Source organism: Seriola lalandi, unplaced genomic scaffold (genome assembly GCF_002814215.2).
Source record: "Seriola lalandi dorsalis isolate HSWRI2012SDOR001 ecotype SW California unplaced genomic scaffold, Sedor1 jcf7180002054609, whole genome shotgun sequence".
Taxonomy (NCBI): Eukaryota; Metazoa; Chordata; class Actinopteri; order Carangiformes; family Carangidae; genus Seriola; species Seriola lalandi.
Window position 1 is genome coordinate 1,686,663 of NW_019525162.1, and position 18,811 is coordinate 1,705,473.

The 18,811-nt window shown below is 39.5% G+C and overlaps 1 protein-coding gene across 2 annotated transcripts in view; it reads left to right on the forward strand.

Moving 5' to 3' along the window:
- deptor (DEP domain containing MTOR-interacting protein) overlaps positions 1-15,900 on the forward strand; it is a 32,509-nt gene extending 16,609 nt beyond the window's left edge. For both annotated transcript variants that reach the window (XM_023419740.2, XM_023419741.2), the window contains exons 6-10: positions 1,500-1,682; positions 3,193-3,330; positions 4,546-4,616; positions 4,994-5,098; positions 10,881-15,900. In XM_023419740.2, the coding sequence (XP_023275508.1) occupies positions 1,500-1,682; positions 3,193-3,330; positions 4,546-4,616; positions 4,994-5,098; positions 10,881-11,003 (620 nt within the window). In that variant the 3' untranslated portion in view covers positions 11,004-15,900. The remainder of the gene's footprint in view (positions 1-1,499; positions 1,683-3,192; positions 3,331-4,545; positions 4,617-4,993; positions 5,099-10,880) is intronic.
- The last annotated feature ends 2,911 nt before the right edge of the window (positions 15,901-18,811 follow it).

The following is an 18,811-nucleotide window of genomic DNA, read 5'->3' on the forward strand; positions in this document are numbered from 1 at the left end:
TATTATTGGCCAGCTACAGATTGGCCACTGCCATTAACCCTTGTGTATTTCTATCACTTTCTTTGTCTTCAAAAAGTTACATAGTCTGGATTTAAATCTTTATTCACGCTTACTAGCACAACATGTTAACAGAAGTCATGAGCAGTAAGAAGTGACAGTGTTTTTAAAATCATTTTAAATAAAGCTTCAGAACAGGAGCCATGGTTGGTGTTTGGATCTGCAAACACTAGTGAGTAAGTGAAGGAGGTTGGATTTGAATACAGTCTGAGTGGAACTGGTGATGTAGATGCCAAACTGAGGTCAAGAGACAATAAAAAGCACTACACAAGAAGGGCTGTTTTATTTGAGGGGGAATGTTGATTTAAATTTGATTAGTTCCACTGCATGAATGGGTTTAATGAATCATTAAGCCTCTCATGAAAATTATCCAGGTTGAAATCAGTTTAAAGGAAATGTAGTCTTACGCATTAAACTTACCAATGAGACAGGGAGCGTTGTTTATAAGCAGATTTCTGGTGTATGTGGCTGGTTAGTTGATTTTCCTGCTTGTGCTATGTGTGTGAATTATAATGATAAATATAATTTTTTGAAATTTATTTATGTAACCCATCATTTTGAACTTCTCTCTAAAGTCACATACAAAGACATAAATCATCAGCAAAGTAGATAAAAATCAGAAAATAACAGACTTGATGCTGCAGGAAGCGAGAAAAAGATTAAGGTTAACAAAAAACTAAAAAGGTACAACAGATGAAAACAAGCTTGTAAGAAATAGTTTGATAGTTGGCAGATTTAGCAGATTGAGGCTGTATATCTCATCCAGTGTCTGGGAATCCTAACATTTTATTTTCCAGTTTTCCAGTCTGTACTGTTTTTTCCTGTCTCTGAAATCAGGGAATACTTTTAAAGTTTAAAAAAAAACTTAAGTCTTAAATCATTTAGCAAGCTTATAGATTTAAATAGAATTGTGCTCAGGTAACTCTGCGGTTCAGCCGGTCTTATCCGTCCAGCTGAGACGGCTGAGGTCAGTGCTCTGTGTGGTCAGTTTGTGTTTGTTCAGCACAGGTGATCTCAGCTCAGTGGAAAGTTTGTTTAGTGCTGCTCTTTTGAGTTCAGCCGGCCTGCGGGGGAAAAAAAGGATTACACATTCACTTACTGGAGTTGTTAAAATAATTTGACTTAGGTATGAGTGACTGATTCACAATTATAAATTGTTCTTTGCCCATGTTTTAGTGATGGAAATGCATGCATTTCATAACGCATAATGCTTTTCATCTCTCTAGCTTTTGCATACTTCCTGAACGAGGAGATATCTAGAAGAGATGGTCTTAAGGTTGTTCAGGACTACAGCAAAGATTTTGTTTTTACATCTGACATCAGTGAATATCCATGATTGCATATGATGAAGTTTCAAATCCTTTTATGCTTTCTACCTTCTCTTATCCCCCACTTTACAAAACTTATTTATTCTCTCTATGTCCATTTTTTTTCATCAATAGTCGCCAACAAGCATCACTTTGTCGACGGGCCCCTCCTCTATCAGTTCAGGATGAACTTCCGGCGACGGCGGCGACTGATCGAACTTCTTCACGAGCGAGGCCGCAGCATCCCTGAGAGCCATGACAGCCCCTTCTGTCTCCGCAAGCAGAACTCGGATGGAGGCAACACCAGCTTCCTGTCAGGTAAATACTGTAACACAGCCACACAAAGTAACTGCATGTACAGTCATTACTTACATGTACAATACCATCTCATACTGTATTATACCAAACAGGCATCAGAGTCAGTATGAATTCTGTTCTGAGGTTACCTGCCCTTCTGTTTAAACCTGACAGAAAACTTTACAGCTGAAACATTTCATGAATTAGTCTTAACAGGTCAACAGGAAAATCGCACCTATTTTAATAATTGATTAATTGTTTCAAGCAAAAATAATGAAAAAACAACAGCAAACATTCTCTGGCTCCAGCTCCTCATCAGAGGATTTGCTGCTTCTCTTGCTCATAAATCATTGTAAATGAAAATGTCTTTGGGTTTTAGACTGTTGGTCAGACAAAACCAGACACTTGCAGATGTCACCTTGGATTCTAGGAATTTCTGATGGGTATTTTTCCACTTGTTTTTGGCATTTCACAGAAAACTTTTAATGTGATAATAGTGTGTGTTCATGTGTTTAAGCAGTTTTTCTTTGTATAGAAGAGATTTTTCTATACAATTTGAAATACTTCCCTTGGTTTTTGGACTCTGTCTTCTAGGTAAACCCACAGTGACATATTTACCCCTTTTTCCTAATCGTCTTTGGACTCACGTACGCATACTCATGATAACCGGTGTCCTTGGGGGTATCTGCTATTTGTGTTGCTAGGCAGGAGAACATGTTGAAAAGTGCAGAGTTTTGTTGGTCGATCATATGGTCCCGTTGACTTGGCCTCTGAAAAATAACTAGTAAAGTTGTTGAGTTTCGAAAGCTCAGCTCAACTGGGGAATTTTATTTTGGTTTATTCAGCGTAGATCAGATGTCTACACTGCATAAATGTGTCATTGTGGCGCTCTGCGGTAGAGGATATTTATGTTTTTCTCTTTTGAGTGTAATAAATTCCACAAAAGTATTTACATAATTGTGAAATGGTTGAACAGGGGCTGTTGTTTAGATCCTCAACTGTGATCTGAAAGAAAAAACATCTAAAATGCACAACGCAGAATCCAGTTCTCCACCTTCAGCAAACTTTGGTAATAAATGGACCTGGTTTAGATTTTCAGAAACTAGGAAAAGGTTTCGTCTGAATGTACTACTGCTGAAGACCTGTGTTGTTCTCATAAAAATGCATAAACATCACATATTTAAAAGTGGTTCCTATGGGAAACGTACGCCACATGTAAAAGTGACATAAAGTGCCACAATGAGAGAGAGAGAGATCTCTGGGGAACATCTTTGACTTAATGAAGTGGGTAAATAGAGATGGCTGGAAAAGAGGGGTAACAAAACAAACTTTTAATTGTTGAACAAATGTGAAACGCCAACTCTTTTTAAAAAAATATAAGAAAATGTAAAAATAAAATGAGCTAGTTTATTCTAAGTGAAAGGCAGTTTTTATCAGAATCAGCTCTCAGTATATTTTCTCCCTCTAGTTCTGTCTCTCTCTGCTGTTTGTGTTTTAGTCCAACGCCTCTGTCTGTCTGTGTCTGTCTCAGTGAGTCCCACTAAAGAGATAAAGGTGGCGGTCGGAGTTCGTCGGAGCAGCATGAGCAGCAGCTGTGGCAGCAGCGGTTATTACAGCAGCAGTCCTACGCTCAGCAGCAGCCCACCTGTCCTCTGCAACCCCAAATCTGGTACGATGACAAGGACATGCACAAACTGTACATAGAGTGTAATATGTGAAGAAGTATTAGAGGTGTGAAAAGTTTTTTTCATTTTGTTTCAGGTGCCTTGTATTAGTTTATAAGTCAGTTAAAATTAGTTATTTATTGTTCATCTTTTATGAAAATGTTGAGGAGATGCCAACTACAGTGGAAGGCAGATGTGTGCTGCATGCAGGAAGTGATAATCATTCATTCATATAATGCGGAGATGGACTGCTTAAACTTATGAATGGAGATTCGAATGAAGTGACACCTTTGAGCTGTGTGTGTGTGTGTGAGTCTGTTACTACTGTGACAGATTTCTTTTGATGTGTCCAATCCAACCACAGTCCTTGACAGGAGTCTCTTTGTACCAGCAGAGCTCCCCCTCAACATGGGCACTCACACACACAATGTGTGTACACAATGAACAGGAAAAGGAAGACACACACACACACACACACACACACACACACACACACACAGGCACAGGCACACACACAGGCACACTCTTAGGGTATTTCCCCTCTGCCTAACATTAACCTTAGTAATTGTGTGTATCACATGATAGGAAGATAAGGAGACCAAAAATATAAAACATTCAAAGGACATGGTACAAACGTTTCCCAGTGAATGAGGAGCTTTGTGTGTTGTGTAATTTCTGGTATGAATTTATGAAGCCAAACAGCTGGAGAAGAAGGTCTCTCCCATATCATCCTGTTTCTTATCAGATTAGAATCAAGTACTACACAGACCACAAGTGATGTGTCAATCATAATCACACTGTGGAAGAACGAATTTGAGATGCGAATTAAACATTTGTTATTGGCATATTAAAGGTAGATGTGTAGATTCATGCAGTGAAATTAGCTGAAAACATAAATTACCTAATTGGATTACATTCTCCTCTTGTGTAGGGTCATGTTGAAGTGTGTAATGGTAAGGGGAAGTTGGAGGAGGGGAAGAGGAGCTCTACTGTTTCAGGAAGCAGCGAGCCTCCAGGCCTGTTAGCACGTGCAACGTTTACACAAACACATACAGACACATTTTAACCCACAGTATAGTGTCTCTTTTGTGTTTCAGTGTGTGTGTGTGTATGTTCATGCTCGTTTGCACACGTGTTCTGTAACCGTGTGTATGCATGTTGGCCTTTATGTGTGATCCTGTCTGACTGTCATGATAGCAAATAATATTTTTGCCCAACAGTTCTGAAGAGACAAGTGAGTCCAGAGGAGCTGCAGACACCAGGAGGACCTTTTATAAAGAAGACATTCACCGTAGGACACACACACACACACACACACACACACACACACACACACACACACACACACACACACACACACAGATAGAGCTGAGCTTTAACAAAGACTACTTCGGCATGGATCCACATACACTCACAATCACACAGGGAGTGTACTCAAGTCATGTGTCTGTGCATAACTCTGAGACACACATTCACACACACATGCTCATCTGTTTCACTCTGCTCTTGAGTGTGTTTGCCAAATGGTGCTTAATGTGCGTCACACCACACAAAATTATTAAAGACAGCGGACATTAATCTTACATGCATTAGACACTACGCATGTGCATTAAAAACAGTAGTATCTCACCTCATATTAATATTCCAGATGTTCGTTGTGTTCCTCAGATCATGGGCGATGCTGTGGGCTGGGGCTTCGTGGTGCGAGGCAGCAAACCCTGTCACATCCAGGCTGTGGACCCCGGTGGACCTGCAGCTGCTGCTGGAATGAAGGTAAGATGTACGCTTCCTCCCTCAGCTCACCCATGGGATAAAGGGATGAACCAAAGAAAGGAGGGTAGATGTCATCGCCCGTAGCGTTAATGGACTGAAGCCTGAAGGTTAGATGAAGGGAGGTAAGGAGGGGCACAGGCTAAAGAGGCAGAGCAAAGGAGAAATCCTAGCTCTTGGCTGATAGTGTTGATGCAGAGTTACATCTGTGAGATGCATGCATAAAAATAGTAAATGGGACATTTTTTTTTTTTTTTTTACGAGTGTGTTGTAATAAGTTGAACTGGTACATGCATGTTCTTTCAACCTGCCTTCTTTTGCTAGTAGTTATCTACTTTTCAAAAACATGCCCATATGTTTCCAAGACAAATTGCAATTAACATCTTCACAACAAAAAAACAGGATGTGTTGTAGTTTTGTTTGTTACAGTATGTAAGCTGTTGAGGCTTCAGTGCTACCAGTGAAATTACTATGTCTTTATCCTCTGTGCTCTATTGCTCTCCTTCATGGCTATTGACCAACAATGCAATATAATGAGTGCAGAAGGGAGCGGTTGTTATTTAATTCTGAGAGATTAAAATCAAAACTTGATGTTTTCCTTGGAAGTTTCAGATAGCGAGCGTCCTGTGCTCCGTGGCTAAGTTGCAAAGTAACATAGGCTTTTCCTTTTAAATATATAATGTTATATTTAAGTGCAGACTGTGAGAGAAGTGCGAGACAGGTGTTAGGAAAGATGCTTTGTGTAACGTCATCCCGCATGAGGAGGGTGATCGGGACGGGAGCAGAGAGAAACTGTGAGAGCAGGAAAAGTGTTGTGAGAGGAACAAAGTCAGGAAGGAGGAAAATGGGGCAATGATGGGTTTTGCTGCTACAGCGGGCATGAAGGTATGTAAGGAGAGTTGCAGCAAGGAATCCTGGGAATGCAGAACATAGCGAGTTTAACCACAACATGGAGAGGGCGAGGAGCATGAGCCATAGGGAGGAGCAGCGAAGCATGTGACTTGGAGGAGAAATTTGGAAGAGAAAACATGAAGTTATGAAGCACATAATAAACTATTGGCTGTGTTTTAGTTTAATTGATTAATAAAACATCGCTAATGTCCAGTGCACATTTTCCCCAGGTGTTGAAAACAGCTTTCAGTATCACCTATTAAGTGTCTAAAATGTTAGTCTTGGCGTTTTTAAAGGGAATGCAAAGGTGACGACTACAGGGTTTTTACGTATAGAGAAAACAGAAAAATACAAAAAGCCAAGCTGCTGCTGTATTCTCACCATGATGGCAGCAAAATTAAACTTTGCCGACTAAGTAACGAATGTTAACTCGGTGTGAGGTCAGAGAGAAGACACATGAGCTGAATGAGCAGTGAAGAATGTGGAGGATGAGGAAGGACGCACATGTAGAGGAGCTTAAATGTGAGCACTGAAAGAGGAAATAGTCCAAAATAATATCACTTCTGCTCTGGTTACTGTCAACTGTCATGTTTTGTTTTTTTAACCATGGAAATATGTTTCATGGTTCAAAGTCGGTCATAAAAGTGTCCGCACACTTGTAAAGTGTGTGTGTTTATGTCTTTGTGCGAGTAGTTAGTGGAGCTGTCTTGAACTGATTGTGTGACCTACATGCTCACCGAGGACGTCATGTAACAGTTTTACTCCAAATCTTGTCATTTTAACTTTATTGTGAGGTTTGTTTTTAGAATGTAACATTACTTTTTATATGCTGTGACTAAAGTTTACAACCATCAGGGCCATAAAAACGAGACAAAACCAGAATATTATGTTAGAGATATCAGATTCTAACAGTATCATCATTGTAGATTAAATTCTTGTAAGGAATTCATTGCACTCCCTGCAGCTCCTAGAAAATTAGTCTCGTTCCACCTCACCTGAGTAGTTTTATTGATGTGTAATTAGGCAGTAACACAATCTAGTGGAGGCAATGCTGTGTTGTAAGGTGCTGGCACTGCGGTCCAGGCAAAAGGCCAGAGGAGAAACTTACACCCATTGAACTCATCACCAAGCTCTTCTCGCTTCTCATCAAACACACATGCTCTCAAACACTGCTTCTCCGTCTCTCTGTGCCTCTTTTTTTCCACCACACTCGGACATACACATCAGCACTGTCCTGACCATAATGGATTTGAGCACTTATGTAACTGTGCAATACATCACTCTTAGAGCCACTTCTAATGCACTTTTATAAGGCCGCAGGTAGAGCAGGGTGTCTCATGTTTGTCTCACTTTGCGTCCATTTGTCTATTCTGTGCTGCATGTTTGCACACCATTACGTGTGTGAACTGAACAGTATGTTCTGATACAGTATTTGGCCCACATAGATATATATGTCAAGTGTCTTAACCTCCATTTAAAAGATTTCGAACATTTAGACATGAGAAGATTTTAAAGGTCAGATGAATCAAGAATTGAATTGTAATAAGATCATTTATATGCAGGAGATTTAGTTCTGTCTATGAATATATTGATTCTGCACAATTACGGATTGGTTACACACAATTATGAACACTTCAGAGTGCAAAACATAGATATCTAATGGCCTGATGAAATACTATCACATTTTGGAAAATATTGATATTGGCTTATTTGCTTTCTTGCTGAGATTCTCCTGGAGTCTTCTCTTCACTCAGAAGTTGCCAGGCAACTAGCAGACTCCTGGAAATCACTGCTCCTGGCCAAGAAATAGTCCCACATCGAACTCTCTGTAAAGCCACAACTTGTCGTTTTTACATTTGAAGATGAAGATATAGTGTGTCAATTAGTGAGCTGTAAACCAGGCAGACACCGTGTGGATTAAGCCTGATTTATACCCCCTGACTAATTTGTTGTTCAGTTTTAGGGGATCGTAATGTCTGATTCGTTGCCCAGGTGATCATTACAGTTTGATTTCTCACATGCCTGCTGTCAGTTGTTTACATAAAACATATTTACAGTAGATAGAAATGTAAATACATGGCTCATGTAAATCCTAATAAATATGATCTTGTAACATTTAATATTGCTTGTTTTGCCTAGTTTCATAATGCAACGCAGAAAATCCAAAGATGAACAAGTCAAGTTTCTGCCAAAAAAATATGAATATGTGCAACTAACGCTAATGGTAAAAATGTCTACCCTTGAATCTAGCCCCAACACAACCAGTTTTATGAATCAGTCTTATTTTTAGATTAGGTAAAAGAAACAAATGAGAAAATGACACATATTGAAAACACAGATGCCTGCGTCTCCACTGCGCCTGGTAAATGTTGCCCTGTTAGCTTTGGATAGAGGCAGGGTAAGTTTTTCCCCCTGCTTCCAATCTTTGTGCGAAGCAAAACTACGCTACCCATCCCCTGGCTGTAGCTTCACACTGATATCGTTTAAACACCAAACCAACCAGGGAGCCTTCCAGTGTGTGGGTCCAAGCCACTCAGTTATTGTTTCTCTGGCTTTCTGATTCCTCAAGTAACAAGAATTCAAACGTAGCCTTGCGTCGTCACTCGCCGGTACTTTGTTTTTAAAGAGCGACTCTACATAACACACAGCTGTTATCACTGCATGTAAGTGAAATATCTCAGTGTGGACTCCTCACATGTGATGTTTATTCTCTCTCTACGTGTTCTCTTCATGCCGGATTCTATCTCTTTCCTTTCTCTGTGTGAGAGCGATTTTAACCCTCCGAGTGCAAGGAGCCATTCAGTCCAACTGGGCCCCTGCCAAGACTAACAACCCCACGGACTGAAAGGAGAGAAGCATCGGTGGGAGAGAAAGAAGGGGGGAGGTGTTGGGAGGGAGTTAAAGAGGTTGAAAGAAAGGTGGAATGGGGAGAGAGGAATGAATAGAAGGAGAGGAAGAGAGAGCGTGTCCAGAGGCGCATGATGGACAGTACTTTGACTTATGTGAAGCAGCGCGATATAGGCTGCAGAGGTTTAGATGTGATTACAGTGAGAGGCTGAAATTCCTCTGCAGCACAGGATTAACAGCCTGGGGTTTTTTTTTTTTCCTTCCCTCTATCACTCTTAATCTCTCTTTCCACTCATTCCCTCTGCCTATTTTGATCTCGTTTCCTGTAACATTTAGGAGCACCGGAAAAATACATTTAGAAGCAATTTCTGTGAAAATGACCAAAAATAGTAACTGTTTGCATGTTTTCACTACTCTCTGTTTCGTATGTAACACCAGTTTATGTAAGGAACAGGCAAGGTATGAACAGTTGCTCCCTGTGAGATGATTCTGTATGTGTGATGTTTTCTGCACCTGAGGCACATGAAACACAGCTGTAAAGTTTTTCTTCCATCCTCACTCAGCAGTCTACGCCTGCAGATGATTTATAGGCAATATAAGAATCAGAATAACTATGTTCTCTTGTTCTTTCTGACATCCATCATATATCATTTTTTTTGGCATCTTGCAGAGCTTTTGGAAGACTTTAGGGGGCCAGTGAAGTGAGAGTGCGCTTGCATGTGTGAGTGTGATACTGTAATGGCTTGCAAAAAACCCAAACCACAGCAGCAGCAGTAAGAACAGCAGCATCATGTTGTAAGGGGAAACAGCTAGAATACAGCTCTTGTGGTTTTTATTTTTTTTTTTTTATCAGCTGCCGAGTTGGAGTGGTGGTTAAATAGCGATAAGGGAGGTGGGATCAGGCGTGACGGGGGAGTGATTGGAGCATGGCTGTCATGTTGTATCTGGTGTAATTTAGCTGCACTTACCATCTCATGTCAGTTCGCACTATCAGTGTTTACTGTTGGAGTTATGACCCTGTTGCAATTTCTCACCTTGGCTCACTGCCGCCTCCTCTGTTAGGTTAAATTTGTTGGGGTTTATTAGCTGCACTGTGATTGCAGATCTATGGTGTTAAAAGGAAAACTCCACCCAAAAAAACAATCAAATGCCAACCTGAAGTCTTGAAAGATGCTCTTTTGCAGCTGTCGTCAGTCTTTACTAGCTGAACTGTGACAAATTAATAGTTAGATTTAATCATGCGGCCTTATTGATGAGAGGCAACATTTGTCAATCACATAACCAGCACAAAGCATAAAATAACACTCTGTCGGACAAGTTGTAACTGCTGAAGTAATAATGGGGTAAAAATGACAGTAAAGAAAATCTCCATAATCAAGTGCAGGCATAAAGAATAACTCAACTATAGACTTCTAGAGGTGGCTCACCTGGTAGGGCGAATCATTGAGGCTTAGTCCTTACCGCCGCGACCCAGGTTCGACTCCGACCCGTGGCCCTTTGCTGCATGTCATCTCTCTCTCTCTCTCTCACACTGCAGCTAGAATGAAGGCATAAAAAGCCAGAAAAATAACTTAATAAAAAAACCAAAACACTAGACTAAGGAATAATGCATGAAATATTTATCTTTTGAGAATGAAACACTCACCCTCTGACTTGGGCTGTGAAAGAGCAACCAGCTTTACAGTTGATTCAAATAACGGCCCAGAGCCACAACTTAATCAATAGAAACATTTAAATATAATTCTCCTCCAGCACTGAACCATATGGTCATAACATTCGAATCGCAACATTGACGAATACATCTCACCCTTGCCTTCTCATAGCACCGAAAACAGGCAACGATTGACTTTAACAGCTACAGTACCTTCAAGCCTACAGGCAATGAGACTTTACTGTGGAGTGTCCCTTTATTTCTTTCTCCTCGTGTCTCTACATATTCTCTCCATCACCTCGAACCCCACCTCACTCTTGACATTATAACTGCTGGCATGAAATTTGAATCAAATCAAATCAAGCAGCTCTCTTCTCTCTGTCTTTTCTTCTCCAGGTGTGTCAGTTTGTGGTGTCGGTGAACGGACTGAACGTCCTCTCTCATGACTACCGGACCGTCAGCAACCTCATCTTAACTGGACCCAGGACAATCGTCATGGAAGTGATGGAGGAGGTATAAGTTTGAGACCAGCTACAAGAGAAGGCCTCGTAGAAGAGCAGTATAATAATTATGTTGGGGACGAGAGGGTTTAATACGTGACCTCAAAACCACACGGAGAACGTAGACAACTTGATACGCAACTCGCACTCTCGCTGTTCCAACGTTGTTTGAACGAGGTGGATGACTGAGAAACTGTATGTGTTCAGGAATATGGGTAATTGAGTCAAGTAAATGATTCAACCTGTGGCTAAAACACACAGGTTGTTCTAGTTTTTCTTTGAATTTCGAGGCACATGCACTACAGAGGGAAAGTGCAGGAGCCACCACTTCTATAGATGGTGATCCAGCTGCCTCATTGTGACTGTCAGTATTACGACTTTATGTGTGGAGTAAGAAAACCCAAATTCCCTGTTTTTTGTTTGAGTTTTCAACCTGAACTGCTTCATGAATCTGTTGCTGAACATGTCAAAGGATGTGAGACACAATTTTTATCATTAGAACGTGGAGATGAGGAAGTACAAGCTGAAACTGTAAGAGAAAAGAACATTGACCTCTCCCCCAGTTAGTTTCCAACCAGGGACTGAAGCTCCTGACGGCTCAACACTGCCCTCTGCTGGGAAGGACAGGCAGACACGGAGAGGGAGCGCATTTATACTACTACAAACAGTAAATCACAAGTCTTTGGTTTCAGAGTGTTTAAATGTTTCTTTCCTTGCTTGGGAAACACCATGTTAAATAGAAAAAAATACAAATTTCTACCCTTGTCATGTGAAAAACCCTGCACTGGCAAATTCACAACTGTGAATGCCCAGGTAGATTCATACATAGCTGCTAGAAACGTGTAAGTGTACATATAAAGGTGCAGTAATAAACTGCATATGACATTAACAGGCACAACGTATATATAGAAAAGTTACAAAAACTTTATGCACAAACAAACGAAGAGGCCCTGCTTTAGAAAAAATTGTGTTTACAGGATGAAGCCTCATTAAAGGTAGAGTAAGCAATGCTGGAGAAAGACTTGATATCTGAGCTCAACGGCAAAACAAATACACCCCTCCCTTCAGTGTCCCTGCAGAAGCTCTGCCCCCTGTGGAAGTGGATACTCTGTCTCATAGCTGAAGCAAAACAAACCTTGTAATATAAGACGTCGTCAAACAAACGACACGCACACAAACGACACGCACACAAACACTTCCAAACATCCAAGCATCTAAAACACAAACTAGTGAGTGATAGTTGTTTAGTTTGTTTTAGAGAGGACTATGTAGGATTGTAGCTAAGCTAACAAGGAAGGTAATGTTACCTGGCATAGCATTTCAAATTATGCATCAATCCAGATAAATCCAATCCGCTAGCAAACCTGTATTTTTAGATCCTTGTGGTTATAAAACCTTTTGCACGTTGTATGGACCAGTATCATGATACAGAGTAAACAACGAGACGGCAAACTGCTGCAAAGCTAACATGCAGAGAAGACGACGCAGTTTCCCATAGCCTGCAAACCAGCTCCAGACAGCGATACTCACTACTCTCCTGCTGCTGTACTGACAGTGCGATCATGTTGTGGAGTGTATGCCAGCGTCACAACGCTTCCCGTGAACATTTCTTCCATGCACGCACCTTCACCGCCGGTCTCTCATCTGCAGTCCCAATCAATCCCATTCAAAAACTCTGAACAGACAGGTGGCAAAAGAAGGGTAGACTGCTCCTGCGCCTTTCCCTGGTAATCCTTAAATTGACACTATCCACTAACATGTGCCAGATTAACTATGTATTGGTTTAGAATTGCTTACTCCACCTTTAATCTGCAAACTAAAACTGCTACAGCACTGAGAACAGCTCGGTGACTGTATTTAAAAAAAAAAAAAAAAAATTAACTTCCCTTGATCTCTTTAGTATCTTTTAGTTTTTAGTTTTTTTAAGATGATGCCTGATATGATACAGACCCTATACTTCCATAATGATACAAGAAGTCATTATTTGTCATCATTTGTAAGAGCTTGTTTAAGAGAAAAAGAGAGAGTAAATATTGTATGTTATATTTACTATTGAGTTCAGTTCTGAAACACCTTTAGAAAATATTTCTAAGAAGTGTAACATTTATTGACCTAAAATTAAAACAGTAGGTATGTTTTATACCAGTGTCAATGCCAAATAAGTCCTAAACTATAATTAGAGCCATGTTATGCAAACAAGCTTTATTGAGTAGTCAACAGTAGTAAAAAGTAGAATATTAAAGAGTAGAATGACAATATGAGCACTTGAACTATTAAACAGTTGTTTTAATTGACAAAAGCACTTAGGTGACAAAAGTTTTCTTTTTTGGAATAACATTGGGATTTTGAATTGAATGTAAATGTATCTTGTGAGTATACAATCTGACATCCCCAATTTGAAACTAATAAGAAATAATAATCTCCTGCTGGCCCCTGAAGGCAGTGCAGTAAAATCTATACATGGTATCATGTATTTATTTGAAATATGACGTCTGTATATCAACCGCACATTCCAAATATTGGATAATTTAATATGGAAGAGTCATTTCCCTCAAATCACCAAAACCCACATCTGCTCACTCATTCCTAGTGAAGAAGTCTGTCATGCAGATAGATTGGAAAAAAGCTTAATTTGTGTTGATCATTAACAACAACTTCCATTTCCAATATAGGGGCACTTTGTAAGTAATTTTCATTGCAGCTACTTTCTACAGAGGAAAAATCAATACCCCCTCACAAACCAGTTGACAGCGTAATCCATCAATTATCAGATTCCAGAAAGATCTTGTTTTTCAACTCTGAAGACCACAAACTAAATTTAATTAATCTCCAATGTACTGAAAAAAACCTGAAACTATGATTGGCTAGATACAACTACAGGGAAATGAGGAACATTTAAAGGTTTTATTTTTTGGAATTTGGATAAAATGAAACTTAGAAGAAAAATCTAGATCTAATCTAGTCTAGATCTGAAAATTTGCTGGATTAAAAGCAAGCTTGAGGTTTATATAATTGGATTTGTACATCATTAGCCTCCAAAATAACATCTGAATTAAATGTATGTTTATAGACAGTGCCATCATGTGCTCAGGCATACTAGCATGAAAAGATCCAACTATAATTATTTAAAAGAGAGCATGGATAAATGATGCTCATAGTGCTCATACAGTATGTGTCTGTATGTTTTAGACAAAACAACACTGCCTTGTTGTACTAAATTTAGTCCTGAAGTGAAATTATTACTAAACAAAAATATTTAGCACAAGTGCTGCAAAGTGGTGGGAAGTTTTTATTACCAAGAGGTTGAATTTAATCTGTCTTATCAAACTGCCTCCATACATGTCCTATAGTGAGTTCTTCAGTGGACATGTCATTGGTGTTTCTCAGTGTGGTTTGGTGTTGTAAGCAGTGAAATGCATGATTCCTGTAAATCTGTGCTTATGTAGCATTAGCTCTTAATCCAAAGCACTTCTTGAGTCTATTGACTCATAGGAATGTATTATCTGACAAACCGTTTCAGAAGTAAAGTCGATTTGGGCCTTAACCAGTCTTTGTTTCTATATGCTTTCTGCACCAACATTGGTATAAAACTGTTACAGAATATTTTAGAGCTTCTCAGACATCGGTGATAATCTCTGGTTGACTCTGATAAACATTCATGACATTTTGTCTTATTTGCTGATCTCAAAACTCTCATGTTGTTGAATGATGCCACATAATATATCGTTTGTATTACTGATTGTGTAATATTGATCAATATTTTGTTGGTAGGGTTTTATATACTTTATATAAGGGACCCTAAATAAAAAAACTACTTTTTAAGGCTATTTTGGCCTTTACTGTGACAGCAACTGTGAGAGAGAACAGGAACAGGAAGGTTGGGGGAGAGAATGAGGGGATGCCATGCAGCAAAGGGCCTGGGCTGGATTCAAACCCTGGCCGCTGCGGTCGAGCGCTATCGAGTGAGTTACTGGGGTGTCCCATAGCTTTCAATATTCTTTCAGCTGGTAACATGGCAAAAATCACTGCAGACATTAGCAATTCTGGAATCAAGATTTTTCATTAGCCTCCTGTAGAGATGCCATTAGACTTTAAGAGTTAATGTCTACACTCAGCGTGGGTTCAAATTTTCTGTTTTTCTTTAATTAAAAACTCGCCTACCTGAACTTTTCAACTTGGTATTTGTTCTTTTTACTGTGTTTGTAAAATGATCTGGTTAAAGGGTTGTGATTCTGATAAAGGAAATGGAAAATGTTACGTGTTTGTCTGAAGGCAGTTTGTAAAGTGGACAGGGATCGATTATGGTCTCAGAAGGGTTTCGTGAAACAGAAATATGCAGAAGGGAGGCAGATGTGACAAATGTTCCACTTCACATGGTCTAGAAATGTGTCGTGTATTTTTGTAAAGTGTTGAAGGAGTTCTGTGTGGTCATAGTTCACTGACTGCTCAACAATAAGCCTGAAAGCATTTGCCTTGAGATTTTATTTTGCTGCCCATCACAGCTGGTGGTCATCAAGTCTCTTCTTCTGTTCTATTGACAATCGGTGTACAGACCCTACCTTTAAATAGCACAACTTTGGTTTCAAAAGCAAGGCTCTGAAAGAATGTATTTCACCACCATAGTCCACATTGTGCTGTTGTCGGTTTTATACTTAAGCTTAAATGACTCATTCAATTAAAGGGATTCTTTGCTTCACGTTCACCTCATGAGGCCGGAGTGAGGGCCCAAACATTTTCAGCAGGTACAGATGTGTGTTCACTTCTTTCTTCTCCGCTATCAGAGATTGAATGTTGGGTTTGAAGACAATATAAGCTCACAGTACCACAGTCTGTTTTTGACAACGCAAATGAAGCTCATTCAGATGTTTTAATGTATTAAACAGTTAATCAAGTGTTTAATAAACAAACTGATCTGATTCTGCGTTGTGTTTGTGGATCCATCCTCAGGTCTGTTTGAAGTCTTTGCACTTAATAACTGGCATAAGTTAGACTCGCATTTAGTGACACTGACTGTGTGAATTTAAGAATCACACACAAGCAGACAAATAGAAATAATAGTAGAATAGAAAGTGCAGACTTGAAAAATTATATTGCTTTAGCTTGCAATTGCATTACTGTTTTAGTTCATTTTAGTGCACTTGTATAAAGTACAGAACACTTTTTACCTCTTTTGGGATTTAATAAAATTTGTCAAATAAGAGTGTGTCTGAGAAGGACAAAGCGCTGTTTGGTTTAACTGTCCACAATAAGACCTGTGATCAGGGGTCACGAGTAGCCACTGGTTTATTTTGACTGGTTTCAAACCAAAAGGGAACATGTCTCTGATCACAGGGCTAATAACAAATAACCCTCATTGTGACGCCTCTTTTCTTAGATGCACTACCACAGAGCTACCACCAGGGGGTAGTCTTAAGCTACTCCAGACTGTGCAGTGTTTTATTCTGATTATGTTCCATATCACTGTCTTTTTTTTTTTTACACAATGGTTTCAGTGAGGGACAGTATAGATTATGTCAACAATGGAAAAAAAATGCAAGGCTGACATTGTTTTTGTTAATTCCTGCTCATCCCCATTAAGTCTTTATTAACCTGCTCTTATCTCATGTCTTCAGTGTTTTTGGGTGTTGATGACATTTATAACTGCATAGCTAGGTAATCTGAACTGTGTGACCCCTCTGCAGATTTCCTCAAGACATTCCTAATCTCTCTCTCTCTCTCTCTCTCTCTTCTCTCTCTGTCTCTCTCTCTCTGTCTCTCTCTCTCTCTCTCTCTCTCTCTCGCTCTCTCTCTCTCTCTCTGTCTCTCTCCCTCTCTCTCTCTCTCTCTCTGTCTCTCTCTCTCTCTCTCTCTCTCTCTCTCGCTCTCTCTCTCTCTAGGGTATCAAACTAACTATTACATATTGTCCATAATCTAATAGCAGATCATTTAGGTGAACTATACAGCAGACAGTTTTGTGATTTTGTAGTGACTCACAGTCACTCACGATGGCTACACAGGCATACAGCTCCTCTCCTCTCTCTTTCTCTTTTCCACCCTTTTATTTTCCAGGACAGATACACTAACTAGAAAAGGCCTTATCACATGAGACCATCACTACCTGTCATCCACTTATCTGTCCATTTATTCATCTGTCCTTGCATGAACACATCCAGTGAATAGCTCAGCAACTATAACCTTCGAGATGCTTCTATTCATTCAACAACATCCAGTCCTGTGTGTGTGTGTGTGCGAGCGCATTCACACGCACCTCTGCTCAGTACACAGAGCTGTACATTAGAAGGAAATTAGAAGATGCCACACAGACAGACAGACACACACACACACACACACACACTGAAAGCTGAAAGAGACAAACTGCTGGACATTTTTGCTTGAGGGAAAGGGAAGAAAGAGGGTATAATATTTAAACCTCCAGTGATTCAACCAAATGAAAATGTGTTTCTTGAAAAGAATGAGTGTAACGAAACAGACAACATTTTCAGCAATTGTGTAGGTTTCTCATTTTAAATTCAATTATTCAAAATTGTACTTGTAAGAACAAATAAGTTGCAAACAGTAATGATGTTTTTGGGGGGGATCGTGAGCATTTCTATTAGCAAATTGTGTTCTGTTCATGGGCCCTTGGAGACTAATGTGTTGATACAACGTGCTGTAGCTGGGTGCATACAGAATCACAGTCACACTGCCAAAGTTAGGAGTCCAATTCCAACTGGGGCCAACACAGTAAAAATGTAGGCGCTCTGAGAAGCCTGGGATGAAAGTGTTCACCAAGTGGCATATATTATAAGATCATATTAAGGTTTGAAAAGCCCAGTTGGTCCAATTAAAGCAACACCAATGCAGCCGGCATAAGCCAAGATCAAGTAATTAATACATATAAAAAATCTCTCTCATGACAGTGACAGCAGCCAAAATAAGGGAGTTATGGGGAAGTATAAGGTACATTGAAAGCAGTTAGGTTGTGCTGTAGTTTTACTTAGTGTCAGACAAGGACAAGAAAAAACACAATGTGTCCCTCATTTCTGTCGTCACTCTACTCTTCACATCACTGTTTCTTTGATTATGATTAAACGTGATGGAAATTAATTCAGGGCTGAACTGGATTTAAACAAGTGAGTGTCTTTAAGCATACACATCTTCAGACGTGTAATAAAGTATGACACAACCACAAAAAAGACCCCAAAAAAATCTAAAAAATGTGGTTATCACATGTGTTGGAATTCTTTTTTGCAAAGCTCAAGTAGCAGCTCTTCAGTTTGTTCCAGGAGAAAGTTTGACACAGATGTGACATTGTACAGACTGTTTGTACCTATTTTATTTTAGGTGTGAACACTACTTTTTCTTTTATCCTTTGTTTGTTAATATCCTCTGTTTACTGTGGGTCTGCAACTGTATACGAAATATTTACAGGTTATTACTCTGAGAACTGAAAATCTGCTGGAAAAAAACTCTTCTCTCAAAATAATTTATGTTTATCTTAATTCTGGATGGTATTAAAGATATGGTTTCAGGCTATTATTATATTTTCATATCATTTCTTTAATATACTACTTTGCATTATGACAGAACAAAAATGAAATAGGATTCACTGAAACACAATATTCTGAAGAGTTTAATTAGCTTTTTGACAAAGAGCGCCAGTAAGTGTGACTACTGCCTTGATTAAATAAAGGTTATCACTGTTATCCCATGTGGGAAATATTACCCAGAGAGAAAAGAAAAAGAAAAAGAAAAGAAAAGAAAAGAAAAGAAAAGAAAAGAAAAGAAAAGACTTGCACAGCTGAAGAAAAGGAATGTTTCAGTGCCTACTCAGGTTGATGGACTGAA